This window comes from Oncorhynchus gorbuscha, linkage group LG26 (assembly GCF_021184085.1).
Source record: "Oncorhynchus gorbuscha isolate QuinsamMale2020 ecotype Even-year linkage group LG26, OgorEven_v1.0, whole genome shotgun sequence".
NCBI classification, from domain to species: domain Eukaryota; kingdom Metazoa; phylum Chordata; class Actinopteri; order Salmoniformes; family Salmonidae; genus Oncorhynchus; species Oncorhynchus gorbuscha.
The window spans coordinates 40,947,269-40,962,876 of NC_060198.1; the positions used below are offsets into that span (position 1 = coordinate 40,947,269).

General features: G+C 43.6%; 1 protein-coding gene across 3 annotated transcripts in view; it reads right to left on the reverse strand.

The window, feature by feature from the left end:
- LOC124015476 (potassium voltage-gated channel subfamily H member 6-like) overlaps positions 1 to 15,140 on the reverse strand; it is a 37,643-nt gene extending 22,503 nt beyond the window's left edge. Inside the window, exons 1-7 of one of the 3 annotated variants that reach the window (XM_046330678.1) lie at positions 14,638 to 15,140; positions 10,766 to 10,996; positions 5,517 to 5,669; positions 5,247 to 5,350; positions 4,693 to 5,032; positions 4,551 to 4,601; positions 3,565 to 3,764 (exon numbers count right to left, since the gene is read on the reverse strand). In XM_046330678.1, the coding sequence (XP_046186634.1) occupies positions 3,565 to 3,764; positions 4,551 to 4,601; positions 4,693 to 5,032; positions 5,247 to 5,350; positions 5,517 to 5,669; positions 10,766 to 10,996; positions 14,638 to 14,713 (1,155 nt within the window). In that variant the 5' untranslated portion in view covers positions 14,714 to 15,140. Of the gene's footprint in view, positions 1 to 3,564; positions 3,765 to 4,550; positions 4,602 to 4,692; positions 5,033 to 5,246; positions 5,351 to 5,516; positions 5,670 to 10,765; positions 10,997 to 11,428; positions 11,617 to 14,637 lie in introns of those variants that run through there. The other 2 variants (XM_046330680.1, XM_046330679.1) reach the window with 2 other exon arrangements.
- Positions 15,141 to 15,608: the final 468 nt, after the last annotated feature.

Genomic DNA, 15,608 nt, shown 5'->3' on the forward strand with positions numbered 1-15,608 from the left:
CCATAACCCGACTGCCACCATGGAGCACTCTGTTCACAACATTGACATCAGCAAACCGCTCACCCACACAACACCGTACACATGGTTTGGTCTGCGCTTGTGAGGCCGGTTGGATGTATTGCCAAATTCTCTAAAACGACGTTGGAGGCGGCTTATGGTGGGGAAATGAACATTAAATTCTCTGGCAACAGCTCTGGTGGACATTCCTGTAGTCAGCATGCCAATTGCACGCTCCCTCAAAATTTTAGACATCTGTGGCATTGTGTTGTGTGACAAAAGTGCACATTTTAGAGTGGCCTTTTATTGTCCTCAGCACAAGCTTCTTGATATGCCACACCTGTCAGGTAGATGGGTCATATTTGAACAGGAGAAATGCTCACTATCAGGGATGTAAACAAATTTGTGCACAACATTGTAGAGAAAGAAGCTTTTTGTGGGTATGGAACATTTCTGGGATCTTTTATTTCAGCTCATTAAATATGGGACCAACACTTTACATGTTGCGTTGATATTTTTGTTTCGTGTACATTATCTCTAAAACACTTAGTTTTTAGAAATAAATTGTTGAAATCGTCAAATATCAATTGGAAAGGTACAAGGTTGGGGTAAATTCCATTTCCAATTCCAGTCAATTCAGGAATTCACTGAAATTCCAAATCTCTTCAATGCTTTTCAATGAGGACAAATTGGAATTGAAACGTGGTTTACTTTCTGAATTGACTGGAATTGAAATGGATTTGACCCCAAACCTGGGAAGGCAACATAATTAGCCTGTAGAAATCCAGTCTGTTTGTGCTAACATTTCACTCCTTTCCTGCCAAACATGATGACTTCTCCAGTCTAATTATCTTCTAGATGTGTGAACTTGTTGGTGAGGGCGAATAAAAAACAAACACCACAGCTCATATAATTTGAGAGTACATGTGTGTGGTATTTATAGTGATCAGCAGCTGAGGACTCTACCAGGAGCAGGTTTGGAGGAAGTGGAGAGGGGGGCATCTATTGGCCCAATCGATTTTTCCATTGGTAGGAACGAGAGGCACGCCAAATTGCCTCCCATGTCCACCCAGCGAGCAAGACAGAGAGCATTGACACGGCAACCTAAAGAGCTCACCTCTCACTCAGAGCAATGCTAACATTAGCAGCAAGTCCAACTGCCCATTCACAATCAATCAACTCAATTCTGATGATATAAATCCCCGTTATAACACACAAATGTACTGTCATAAGACATGTATGTTCACCTGACACACACACACATCTAGTAATACCACAAAAATCCCTAATATTGAGTCACATTATTCCACTTGTAGTGGACAAGTGAAGTCAGGGCAGCCAGGGTTAGTGTGTGGGTTCATCTGGCTGGTGGCCACTCAGACTGTCCCTCCACAGACATGTGGGTCAGTGTGCTACGCAGTGGTGTTGTGGGGCCATCTCACTGTGTTAGTGTTTCCATGGCATTACAGGTTATGACAATGTACTCAAACTTAGTGTGATGACATGTGGGTGTGAGAAGTTCTTCTGCTGGCACAGATGTCACACTATGGAAGGTGGGATGTTTCTTTCACACATACAGACTGTCTTTTCCCCATTCCCCCTCTTATACATGCAGAGAGACAAGAGCATATAGTACAGTAGTGATGCTAAATAACATCCCATACATGTAGCCAACAAAATGTTCATACAGGAGATAATATCCTCTTACACACTACATGACAAAAGGTATGTGGACACCTGCTTGTCGAACATCTCATTCCAAAAATCATTAGCATTAATATGGAGTTGGTCCCCCCTTTGCTGCCAACACTGCCTCCACAATTCTGGGAAGTCTTTCCACTAGATGTTGGGGACTTCCATTCAGCCACAAGAGAATTAGGGAGGTCGGGCACTGATGTTGGGCGATTAGGCCTGGCTCGCAGTCGGCGTTCCAATTCATCCCAAAGGTGTTTGATGGGGTTGCATTGGGGTAGGTACTGTTCTCCTGGCATCCACCAAATCCAGATTTGTCCGTCTGACTGATAGTGAAGTGTGATGCATCACTCCAGAGAACGCGTTTCCACTGCTCCAGAGTCCAATGGCGGCAAGCTTTACACCACTCTAGCCGACACTTGGCACTGCGCATGGTGATCTGGCCAGTACAGTACTGTAATACTGTAATATATTCCATTTACGTAGCAGATGCTTCTATCCTAAGTGGCAACAGTGAATCTCTATCCTAAGTGACCCCAGTGGTAATCGAACACACAACTATGGTCTTGCTATTGCCATGCTCTTATGAACTGAGTCACATACAGGACCACTACAATGCATAAGTACAATACAATACTGTAAAATACAATACATATTACAGTACAGGTGGAAGATATATGATTGTCATCCCCATGAGCATACCATGCTCCTTCAGGCCATGAATGAGTCATGTAATGACATCAATCCAGGCTTTGTCAGGCTTGGATTCTCCATGCCAAAAGGTTTTTCCCCAGGTGCATGAACAATGAGGACATTTACTGCGATGTCGATGAGAACCAATGGCCAAATACTCAAGACAGGCCTGATGCAAACTAATGCTTGCTAAATGTTATGTTTCTTTCATTTGATTACAGTACACCTATGTTGGAATTATATCTGAACAATACAGATATTATTTTAATCAATTGTGAAAGATCACACATGGGATAGAAATGATTGAAATTTGATGTTCAATTTCAATAGATAGTGCAAGTGTATTGTCTAATGTGAAAACAGTACTGTAGCATATTATATTCAAAGGGCATTTTGAAACATGTATCTATCTATTGGATTAACTAGCTGTGACGAAGGCCGCCAGGCAGATACAGATACAGATAAATATCAGTGATACTACCAAGAGCACTGTGCGGTTTCCTTTTTCCATTAACTAGCTGTTAAAATAACTAAATTGAGAAGATATTAATATGTTGTGTTTTGATGATTAAATAAATGTTCACATGGTTCACATTTGACAGTACATTTATATGTTGGATGAATGGTTGGGTGGTGAAAGATGCATTCAAACTAAATAAATGCACAATAACACGTTTTATGAGACTTGCCGTGTTACAAGTGTTACCAGTTTGGAGTTTTGTATTAAGAAAATTCACCACATACTTTTGAAAATAGCACCAGTGACTGAAGAAAAAGTTAATTTTATATACTGTATATCATTCCTGTTTGTGTGTGTGTGTGTGTGTGTGTGTGTGTGTGTGTGTGTGTGTGTGTGTGTGTGTGTGTGTGTGTGTGTGTGTGTGTGTGTGTGTGTGTGTGTGTGTGTGTGTGTGTGTGTGTGTGTGTGTGTGTGTGTGTGTGTGTGTGTGTGTGTGTGGAAACGCTTGAGTGACATGCAGCTGCTTCTTCAGCAGAAAGCTTGCAACCACTTCTCAATAACGCAACGTTCCTTTTACACAACATCCTGTGTACACAATATCGCGCATGCCGTTCTGAAAAAGCTCACTTTAAAAATCCCTTAATATATAGGCAGAATACAGGTTGAGTCAGGCAATCACATGGCTGTGTGAAATGAGTGCTAGTGAGGACCATGTGTCTCACCTGTGTGACATGTGTGACCTTCTCTGTGACGTCTCGGTGGCGGTCCTTTACTTTGCTGGGAGCGATGATCTCGATCTCAGTGGGCGAGGGCGGTCGCAAGAGGTCGGAGGCAAAACTGAGTGTGAGGGGGTTACGAGTGCTGGTCCTGCGTCGCATCAGGTCCGAGTCTGAGGTGGAGTTCAGAGTACCGGTCTTCAGATCTGCACACAACAACACTCATCTCTCATTGCTGTGTCTATCTACTTTCAACGATTAGTTTACATATTATATTATCATTCAAATCCTTTATTTAAACTGCAAGTAACACATTCAGAACTAAAAATATAATGTGTTATAATGCAATTTCCATTCCTCTAGGTGAGAAACATCTTGGTTTATACTGAGCAAAGCATCTGAGTGAGAAAGACACAGAGAGAGTTTATTATCTGTTTCACTTGTTTTGGCAATGTAAACATATGTTTCTCATGCCAATAAAGCCAATTAAATTGAATTGATAGAGTAATGAAATGAGAGGGAGTGTGTTAATGCATTGCGGGGATGCATGTATTCCTCTACGTTATTTCCCTGGGGTAGATGGGAAGTCCACAGCCCTACACTCCATAGCCCATAGTATTAGCTGTTTGACGAGTAAAGGATGGCCTCTGAGTGACTGGGACTCCTATAGACTTGACACACACACACACACGCACGCACACACACACACACACACACACACACACACACACACACACACACACACACACACACACACACACACACACACACACACACACACACACACACACACACACACACACACACACACACACACACACACACACACACACACACACACACACACACACACACACACACACACACACACACACACACACACACACACACAGGCTATAGGTTAGAGACATTGATTAGTGACCATGCTGCTGCACATGCTCAGTGCTTGAGGAATGGGAGTGAGGATTTGCATTTTCTAGAGAACAGAATACCTCCAACAGGCCCAGGTAGCTTTGGCTTGGTTTGTTTGGATTCAGATGGAACTGTAAGAGGAGACAGCCACATTTCTTCCTGTCAGAGGGGGTACAAGTGTACAGACTACACTTATGTCTGGGTACACACACACAAACTCACTGCTGTAGGAGCGTGGGTCTCCTGGTCGGCCCGACTCGGCCCTCATGCTGTCGAGGTCATCCAGGGAGGAAGCTCTGCGGAGGCTGCCGACAGTCTCTCTGGAGCGGCTCCGGGGCAGGACCGTCCTGGGGAAGGCTGCACTGGAGAAGGGGCTGCTGGGGAGGAAGGGCACGCTGGGTTCCAGCCGCTCTGACAATAGGGACAGCAGTTTGGGGGAGTAGTGGCTTGCAGGCTGGGAGGACTCGTGGTCCTGCTCTATCAGCGCCTCTGTCTCAGACTGCATGCAGCTCTCCTTGGACGGGATACGGAACTCTTTCAGAGGGATCTCTTCACTGTTGGGCTGAATTAGGGAAGGAGGAAGAGGACAATCATAGGTTAAATATTGTACTAGATTTCTACTTACTGCTAAATGTATGTGACTGAAGCTATATTCATTACAAAACATAAGAGATACAGGAACTGAGATAATCAAGATATATTATATGTAAGGTCATATTTAGACGAATACTGTGTGTATAGGCCTATGTGTGTATGGGAGTCTCTGGCCACCTTACCTGTGGGTAGTCCACCACCACCCCCCCAAACTGGTCTTTGGCGAGGGAAGACCGACGCATTGCACGTACCAATGGCAGTCTCAACTTCAGCCTGCGACTCTGCCCTGAGAAACCACAGAGTGCTTATACATACACTTTACATAAATACACATACAGTACCAGGATGTAGTCACATTCTGTATGTTATAACACAGCTACATTCAACATGGCATCAACAGGTTGATGCAGACAGACAGACAGACAGTATCACACACACACTTCCACACTGACCTGCCCATACCCAGCCCTGGGCCACCCTCTGTCTCAGACCTGGTTTCTTGAGGGAGGGGTCAATGATTTCCTGGAAGTTGAGGATGAACATGATGACCTGTCCCTCTGCTTTCTTCACAGGAACAACATCAATCAGACAGGGCCTGCAGGTCCCTGCAGGGGGGAGAGACATAACATTATAAAGCTGCTAATGGCCATCCGAACCTGGGCTCAAAGGTAACTAAGTAGACTTCAGGACAGCTCAAGTAACTATAAATATTGTTTAATCTTATCTGACTGTTCTCTCTTTGACACTGAACACATTTAGACTCAGAGTCTCAGGTTTCATGGTTGGTGGGCTGTTACTGCCATCTCATTTCAGTTTTATGTGGAGAGGCCTTTCAAACAGCAGTACAGTCTTGTAGTTTCTTTCCATGACTGGATGTTTTCCCAGGGCATTTATGAAACCTTCCTTTCTGTTCAAGTGAAGCCAGGGTGAGGGCTGTCAACATGTCCTAGCATAGGAGAAACAGGTAGAGGGGGGATGCAGAAAATGAGATATAGAGGGAGATAGAGAATAAGACCAATCAAAACGTAGACAGACTGTAGGAAGAGGGGAGGGATAGAGCGGGCGAGAGGGAGAGCTAAAGAAAGCGAGAGAGGAAGAAAGAAAGCAAGAGAACTACAGAAGAGAGGGGAATAGAGTGGCATATCAATCATAGTACTGAGCGATTAGTGCTTTTGAGGTGCATTCTTCTGTCTCTTCTGTAGTAGGCGTAAATTAAACACAGACAGAACAAGTAGATGTGGAATGGATTATAGTCATTGTAGTTAATTACCATGCTTTATGCTCTAAACTATGTAGAATATTGGCTTGTTCAGAACTACAACCCCCTACTACAAGTTTTTGAAATGTTCCGCATTGACCTCTGCAGCAGAGGTAACTCTAGCTTGTCCTTTCCTGCGGAAGTCCTCACGAGAGCCAGTTTCATCATAGCACTTCATGGTTTTTGCGACTGCACTTGAAGAAACGTTGACATTTTCCTCATTGACTGACCTTCATGTCATACAGTAATGATGGACTGTTGTTTCTCTTTGCTTATTTGAGCTGCTCTTTCCATAATATGGACTTGGTCTTTTACCAAATAGGGCTATATTTTGTATACTACCCCTACCTTGTCACAACACAACTGATTGGCTCAAACGCATTAAGAAGTAAAGAAATTCCACAAATGACCTTTTGACCTTTGACCAAATGACCTTTGCACACCTGTTAATTGAAAGGCATTACAGGTGACTACCTCATGAAGCTGGTTGAGAGAATGCCAAGTGTGCAAAGTTGTCATCAAGAATCTCAAATATAAAATATATTTTGTTTTGTTGAACACTTTTTTGGTTACTACATGATTCCATATGTGTTATGTCATAGTTTTGACATCTTCACTATTATTCTACAATGTAGAAAATAGTAAAAATAAAGAAAAACCCTTGAATGAGTAGGTGTGTCCAAACCTTTGACTGGTACTGTAAGTAGAAGCTAACATGTTGGGTGAGTTTGGACATTTACAAGTGTATGTGAATGAGAGACATTGTGCAAATGAACAAAGTTTGACGCATGCTTGTTTGAAGGACGGACAGTACTGGCTCTGGAGCAGCATGTGTACACGCTGTGTCTGTGTGGAGTCCGGAGTCGCTAGGGCAATGGACCTGCCTGTTCTGCTCGGAGAAAATGGGGGAGGAGACGGGCCGAGAACAGAGAGGAGAAAAAAAGATAGCAGTGGCAGTTGTACAGATAACTCATCCAAAGGGCTTTGACTTCTCAAACTTGGCAGAAAGCTAACACAATATGATGCGCCGTCACCTTATTAATTCAGCACTTACTTAGATACTGTGCATTCGGAAAGTATTCAGACCCCTTCACTTTTTCCACATTTCGTTACGTTACAGCCTTATTTGTCCTCATCAATCTACGCACAATACCCCAGAATGACAGAACAAAAACTTGAAGCAAATTTATTAAAAATAAAAAACGGAAATATCCCATTTACTGTACATAAGTATTCAGACCCTTTACTCAGTACTTTGTTGAAGCACCTTTGGCATTGTTGACCTTCAATATAAAACACAACCCCGTCAATACACAGATGGACTCACCTGTTCCTGCTTACTCCCATTGTGCTATAACACGAACAAACATGTGACTGGCTCAACTGTTCTGGGGAACTACGGTAAGTCTCATAATGTAAAATAATGTGACAGGTGAAAAGAAGAACACAATCATCTCCTAATGCTCTCCTAACATATTGCACAGGTTGACTGCAGGTATTTACCTAAAAAACAGACACAAATATTACAATTTATTGAAAGACTTCAAAGAAATAGTTTCAAAGGTATTGACGGTATTGAAAAACCACCCTGTGGCTATTTCCAAATACCCTGGTATACGGGGTCCACTGCCCAAGCCTAATTGATTCCCATTCAAAATCCTATTTTCCCTAACCCCTAAACCTAACCCTTAACCAAACCCTAACCCTAACCCTAACTCCAACTCTTAACCCCTAATCCTAATTGTAACCCTAACCCCTAAACCTAACCCCTAAGCCTAAAACAGCCATTTTCATTTTGGGGACCAGCAAATTGTTCCCGGAGTAATGTTCCCAGGAAATGTCCTTGTTTTACACTCACATACACACATTAACAAACAAACACATGCATTCAGTGACTGATCAATTAAGATCAATCAAGTACAACAATATAATGCATTTTTATTGTGTATGATGAATTGTACCCATTTACAATTCATTCGTGCTTGTGTGGGCACCTGCGTTCATGACTGTATGCATTACTGGGATACAAAATAAATAGATGTTCAGTGGATTTGAGCTGGCACACTGACAATATTTCCATGACAACAAGCTCTCCGACACGGCACTTCTCATGCCCAAATGACTAACGTAACGGTATTGTGTCTACAGCCTCACTAGCCAGGTCTGTTTGCTTGTCCCTCTGTCCTTTGCAGGGGTCGCAAAACAAACTGGAAAATAATGAAATTTTTAAGGAACAGAATCAGAACCAGACCAGGGAACGAAAGTGATCTATATTGTTCTGGAACATAACCATTTTTGAAATAAAAAAATGCAACAAAGCGCCTATGCAAAGCTCTCCCTCTGTCAATCATTAACTTCTTCCAAAGTCTGCCAGGTGAAAATCTTTATCAGAGTGTGTGCGTGTAGTCTATCTGCCCCTCAGAAGTATAGCTGTAGCCTGCGGACATTACAAACATAATCCACAAGATAGGGAGAGAGATTTTTTATTACAGCAGGATGGATGAACATTTTCAACGCTAGTTAGGGATCCGATAGTTCACATGGGATTTATTAAATATAAAATGGTAAGATGTGTTTTTAATTCAGGTGCCGCTGTGCACACGAAGGCTTGTTAGCTAGCCAGCTACTCTGCGCCAACGTTAAGCCAACTCTGAAGTTCAAAGACATTCAAAATTCTACCCTAGAAGCCGCTCCTCCGTAGGTATAAATCTGTGGGCCTCCTCCTCCACCCTCTCTCGCTGTCTCCCCACTCGCAAAATTTCAGTTGCATCTCACGCCCTACACTTGTCTTTCCATAACACATGTGAACAACTCACTGAGCTATAGCGTGCCAGCACTATAGCGAGCTTGTAAGGGGTGCGTAACCGGTGGCAGGGAAGTCAGACGCAGGAGAGCAGAACTTGGTAATAGCTGGAGCAGTTTAATCGCAAAACCAACGGCATAAAAAATAGCAAGATATTGGGTACAAAAACCCGTCATGCACCAATCATCACATGCACAAGCACCACAATAAACAATCCCACACAAAGACATGGGGGGAACAGAGGGTTAAATACACAACAAGTGATTGAGGGAATTGAAACCAGGTGTGAGGAAAAACAAGACAAAACACATGGAAAAAGAAAAGTGGATCGATGATGGCTAGAAGACCGGCGACGCCAACCGCCGAGCACCACCCGAACAAGGAGAGGACCTAACTTTGACGGAAGTCGTGACAAAGCATCTCTATCCATACTGCATGATTGGAAAAGTAATTTAATGTCGAGCTAAATGGAAAATAAATAAAGGTTTAAAAAGGAACAGAAAGTAACGATATAAACGGGTACTTTGGGGAGGTTGAACCGGTTCAGAACTGTAGTTTGCTGGTCGGAACAGTGTAACAAAAAATATTATATATGGTTCTGTTCAGAACAAAACAATTGGAAAATAATTTTAGTTCCAACCCCAGGCCCTGTGTACATGTACAAGTGACAAAACACAGGAGCATACAAGTATTTTAATTTTTTTAATAAAACAAAATCACAAAAGTAGTGCACTGGGCCTTTACTTGTCCTGTATTAGCGGACCTATATAAGCTTCCGTAGAGCGTGCAAGAAATAAATAATCTGCACCCCCCCTATCCTCCTGCAGCACCCCCACCCCCAAACTACTTAGTGCAGCTATGCACAGGATGGGAATGGGGAGTGGGGATGTCACGCCCTGATCTGTTTCACCTGTCTTTGTGATTGTCTCCACCCACCTCCAGGTGTCACCCGTCTTCCCAATTATTCCCATGGTATTTATTCCTGTGTTCTCTGTTTGTCTGTGCCAGTTTGTCTTGTCAAGTCAACGAGCGTGTTTTTCTGTGCTCCTGCTTTTTCTTGTCTCTGTTTTTCTAGTCCTCCTGGTTTTGACCTTTTGTCTGCCCTGACACTGAGCCCTCCTGCCTGACCATTCAGCCTGCCCTGGCCTTGAGCCTGCCTGACTCCCTGTACCGTTTGGAACTCTGATCTGGTTCTGAACTTTTACCTGTCCTCGACCTGCCCTCTTGCCTGCCCTTTGTTGTTTAATAAATATCAGAGACTCGAACCATCTGCCTCCTGTGTCTGCATCTGGGTCTTGCCCTGTGTTGTTATAGGGGATGAATAAACATATTGCAGGTGAGGTAAGCAGGCCCAGACAGCTCCACCATGTCCACTCCCCAGACAGATAAATTAGTAGAAGAGAGTTCACTGAGTCTGCAGCAGCTGGTTCCACATACTGTAACACTGCATCATACAGTAGCATCATATAAAAGTGAAAGGGAGACAGGCATGACACTTGGAGGGACCAAAATATTCTGTATGTGACCTTTACAGCACTCCCCACTATAAAGAAGGGGAGTAAATGTTGTCACTTTGACTCTCTTGCTCTTTCCATCTCTTTCTCTCTGAATCTCAGTCTAACCCTCCACCTTCTCCTTACCTTCTTTGTTGTAGTAGAGGATCTCCACCTTGCGCTCCTCTGACCCTAGCAGGGCCTGTGCCAGCTGTGCCAGGGCAGTCTTCATGGTGCCAGGCCCCACCAAGAACTGGCAGGTGCAGGACTGCTGCATGATCTCTGCCCGCGTGAAGCCAAACATCTGGCAGAAGCCCTCGTTACAGTAGATAATGCCACAGTTCTTCATCTGAGCGTTGGCTATCAGGAACTTACGATCTGGGAGGAAACCAAGGGGAGAGTCAGAGCAGATATGAAAATGTACGATTATGGTGGGAATGTGGTTACAGTACAATTATAATTGAAGGCTTATTACATCAAATGCAATATGCAAAATCGGACAATCAAAGTTTATCCAATTTCAGAAACATTCAGTTATCATAATCAGGTGATGATCATTTCAAGGAGAAGTCTCTCAATCAGATCCAATTCAAGTCTGGACTGTGTTCATTTCAGTATCGCATTCAACTAACCACAATTCAACATCAAGTTGAAATTGGAGTAATCAAGTCTTTCCCTCTGCGGCACAAATCATATCAGTGCAATGATTCAAGATGGCCCCAGAGGGACTAATACGGAGCAGCTGGACTCAGCAATGACAGTCCGCAATCAAGATTATAATATACTGCAATTGGTTTCAGCCGTCCTTACCTAGGTTCATGAGTGTGGCTATTGTCTCCAGCGCTAATGACAATTGCCTTCGAAGTCACATCAGCTACACTGATATTGTCGTACAGCGTGATATTCAATCAGTACAGTTTAGGTTGAAAAGCTGCTCAAACATCTGTGCCTCTGACTCTGTCTCTACTCCTCTTTTTATCCCCTCATGAAACTGACTTACACAACTCTCATTCTTCCCCATTTAAACAAATATGAGGAGAGCGATTTGGAGCTTCACCCAGAAAACGCAGAACCCCTTCCCCCTCCTTGCTCCTCTGTGTAGAGTAAATAGGTGAGGCCGTTTGGTGGAAAGTACATCCTATCCTAAGTCATTATCAATGCCTCAGAACACAGACACCCAGACTCAGATTGTTGCTAAGCAGCAGTGGTTTGGCACACGCATCACCCGGCAGGGTGCTTACGCACACAGAGATAAGGAAGACATCAGTTTGATGGGACTTATCGGTCTGTCTCTGAGGACCCCTCTGCAGAGAGCTTTGAAAATCCCAGAGTAACACAATTAATTCCAAAATGTCACCTGCCAGCACAGCAAATTAAACAATCTGAAATCCTTTTACATGAAATTGAGGTGAAAAGTGGAACATTGCATCTTCTCACTTTAATGTGGAGAGGGTTATTTTGAGCCGTACCCCTGTGGTCAACAGACTGCCTTCACACTGTGACTGAAGAACACTGACAGTGACAGGCACAGTAGTCACAGTCAGACTTACAGTAGCATAGAGATAGGCCACTACTGAGCTAGGTTATAGGCCACTACTGAGCTAGGTTATAGGCCACTACTGAGCTAGGTTATAGGCCACTACTGAGCTAGGTTATAGGCCACTACTGAGCTAGGTTATAGGCCACTACTGAGCTAGGTTATAGGCCACTACTGAGCTAGGTTATAGGCCACTACTGAGCTAGGTTATAGGCCACTACTGAGCTAGGTTATAGGCCACTACTGAGCTAAGTTATAGGCCACTACTGAGCTAGGTTATAGGCCACTACTGAGCTAGGTTATAGGCCACTACTGAGCTAGGTTATAGGCCACTACTGAGCTAGGTTATAGGCCACTACTGAGCTAGGTTATAGGCAATACTGAGCTAGGTTATAGGCCACTACTGAGCTAGGTTATAGGCCACTACTGAGCTAGGTTATAGGCACTACTGAGCTAGGTTATAGGCCACTACTGAGCTAGGTTATAGGCCACTACTGAGCTAGGTTATAGGCCACTACTGAGCTAGGTTATAGGCACTACTGAGCTAGGTTATAGGCCACTACTGAGCTAGGTTATAGGCCACTACTGAGCTAGGTTATAGGCACTACTGAGTGAGGTTATAGGCCACTACTGAGCTAGGTAATAGGCCACTACTGAGCTAGGTTATAGGCCACTACTGAGCTAGGTTATAGGCCACTACTGAGCTAGGTTATAGGCACTACTGAGCTGGGTTATAGGTCACTACTGAGCTAGGTTATAGGCCACTACTGAGCTAGGTTATAGGCCACTACTGAGCTAGGTTATAGGCCACTACTGAGTTAGGTTATAGGCCACTACTGAGCTAGGTTATAGGCACTACTGGACTAGGTTATAGGCCTCTACTGAGCTAGGTTATAGGCCACTACTGAGCTAGGTTATAGGCCACTACTGAGCTAGGTTATAGGCCACTACTGAGCTAGGTTATAGGCCACTACTGAGCTAGGTTATAGGCCACTACTGAGCTAGGTTATAGGTACTACTGAGCTAGGTTATAGGCACTACTGAGCTAGGTTATAGGCCACTACTGAGCTAGGTTATAGGCACTCCTGAGCTAGGTTATAGGCCACTACTGAGCTAGGTTATAGGCCACTACTGAGCTAGGTTATAGGCACTCCTGAGCTAGGTTATAGGCCACTACTGAGCTAGGTTATAGGCCACTACTGAGCTAGGTTATAGGCCACTACTGAGCTAGGTTATAGGCCACTACTGAGCTAGGTTATAGGCCACTACTGAGCTAGGTTATAGGTACTACTGAGCTAGGTTATAGGCACTACTGAGCTAGGTTATAGGCCACTACTGAGCTAGGTTATAGGCCACTACTGAGCTAGGTTATAGGCACTACTGAGCTAGGTTATAGGCCACTACTGAGCTAGGTTATAGGCACTCCTGAGCTAGGTTATAGGCACTCCTGAGCTAGGTTATAGGCACTACTGAGCTAGGTTATAGGCACTACTGAGCTAGGTTATAGGCCACTACTGAGCTAGGTTATAGGCACTCCTGAGCTAGGTTATAGGCACTCCTGAGCTAGGTTATAGGGCTCTACTGTAATTGAAGTTCAGTGCTAATCAGAGCCATTCCTCTTTTTTAAACAACTGGATTTCTTCTTTGCTGAATGGATCAATAATGTTTTGTTTGAGTGGGTTGCAAATAAATTCTGGGGCAGTTTCTACGATACCATTTAATTCAAGACAAAAGCACGAAAACGAAGAGGCACTGTGGGTGTAAAGCGTGCTGTTGATGAGCTGCATAAGGTCCTGTTCAAGAAGGATATCACTCAGTTATATGCACTAACAGAGTGTGTAGTAGTGGTTAGTGGTCACATGCAAACACTGTAAAGCAAAGACATTATGTACAGTTTCTATCAGGATCCAGTGGTCTGACCAGTTTAAGAACGGAGAACATGTTAACTCATGCAATATAATCTAGTGCAGCATGTGAATTCATGCAACATGTGGAAAACATAGGCAGGTGCAAAGACATACTAAACACACAAACCTATAGTATTAACATGACAATTTGGCAAATTCAGCACATGCATACGGACATAACCTAAATTTGAACTGTAAATCAAATGTCGAGATAGGAGGAGTATCGCCAGAGGCAGGCAGGCAGGCAGGCAGACAGACAGGCAGGCAGGCAGGCAGGCAGACAGACTTAAACTGAATCATCTGCTTGATTACAGAAACAGCCTTGTAGCACTCATATTAGGATCAATAGAAATTGTGTAAGGGGGGGGGGTTGCACAAGGGACCACTAGACAAGTGCATTTGTCTTTACATTTTATTACACTTTGCATGGTTGAAAGGTTACATGGAAAAGGCATTCACTTTCATTTCTAACCAGTCTAATTGTTTGTTGTTGGGATTATACAGTTATAACAGCTTGCTCATGGTCACATTATGTTATTACTTTTTCAGTCATAATGTAAAGTGGGTCCACTTACTTTGTCCATCGAATTTCCGGATAATGGTGTCCAGATAAGTGTTCTGGAGGGCTACATGACCGCGTCTCACAGGCATTTTGACGCAGAAAGATGAGACTTCTCAGACGCATGAACCCCCAGAGTTTTAAATAAATCAAATTAAAGACGAAGTAGGGAAATACCCTATGCAAAAATGGCCCCGCATACAGGCGGTTGCAAAAAGTCGAATTCAATATGCGATGGCTGGTGAGCAAAGCGACAAGGAAATGTCACAAGGCAGCAGCGGCGAGGACCAGTTGCTAGGGCGATAAAAAAAAAGGCGCTCGCTCCACAGGAGAGTGAACTGGAAGCCGGTTTTTGCGTGCAGTACACAGGAAAGTGTAAAAACGGTATTTCATAGTCATAAAAGTCATAAAACGTGTCACTTTGCCTACAAAATAATAAACAGGCTATAGAATTAGTCTATCCTTGACAGTCGTTATCATCTAATGAAGAGGAGAAAAACCCACACCGCCCTCCCCGTCAACAAGATCAAAGAGAAGTGAAAGAAAATGGGTAAATCGAAGTCCTAACCGCTACGTTTCAGTAGAAGAAGCTACTATTTGGCGAATCTCGGATGCCCTCCCCATTTGACAGGGTGCCCTCCCCATTTGACAGGCGCGTCCCACTAGACGCGCCTGCCATTTTTTGACAGTGAGCAGAGACACCCTCATCAACTGCTTCGCTGCACATCACAAGTCTCTACGCTCAAAATAGTCCCCCACTCTCTCTCTCTCTTTGGCCTCTCAATAATTGACAGGGTGAAGGGTATCAGTCCAGTGTGTTTGTGTATGATCCATACATGTTTCATTTGGGGAATTCATACTATAAGTGTCCACACAGTTAATGGTCCAATGCAGCCGTTTTTATCACAATATCAAATCATTTCTGGGTAACAATTAATTAACAATTGTTTTAAATGAAAATGATCAAAAATAAACAAAAGTAGATTC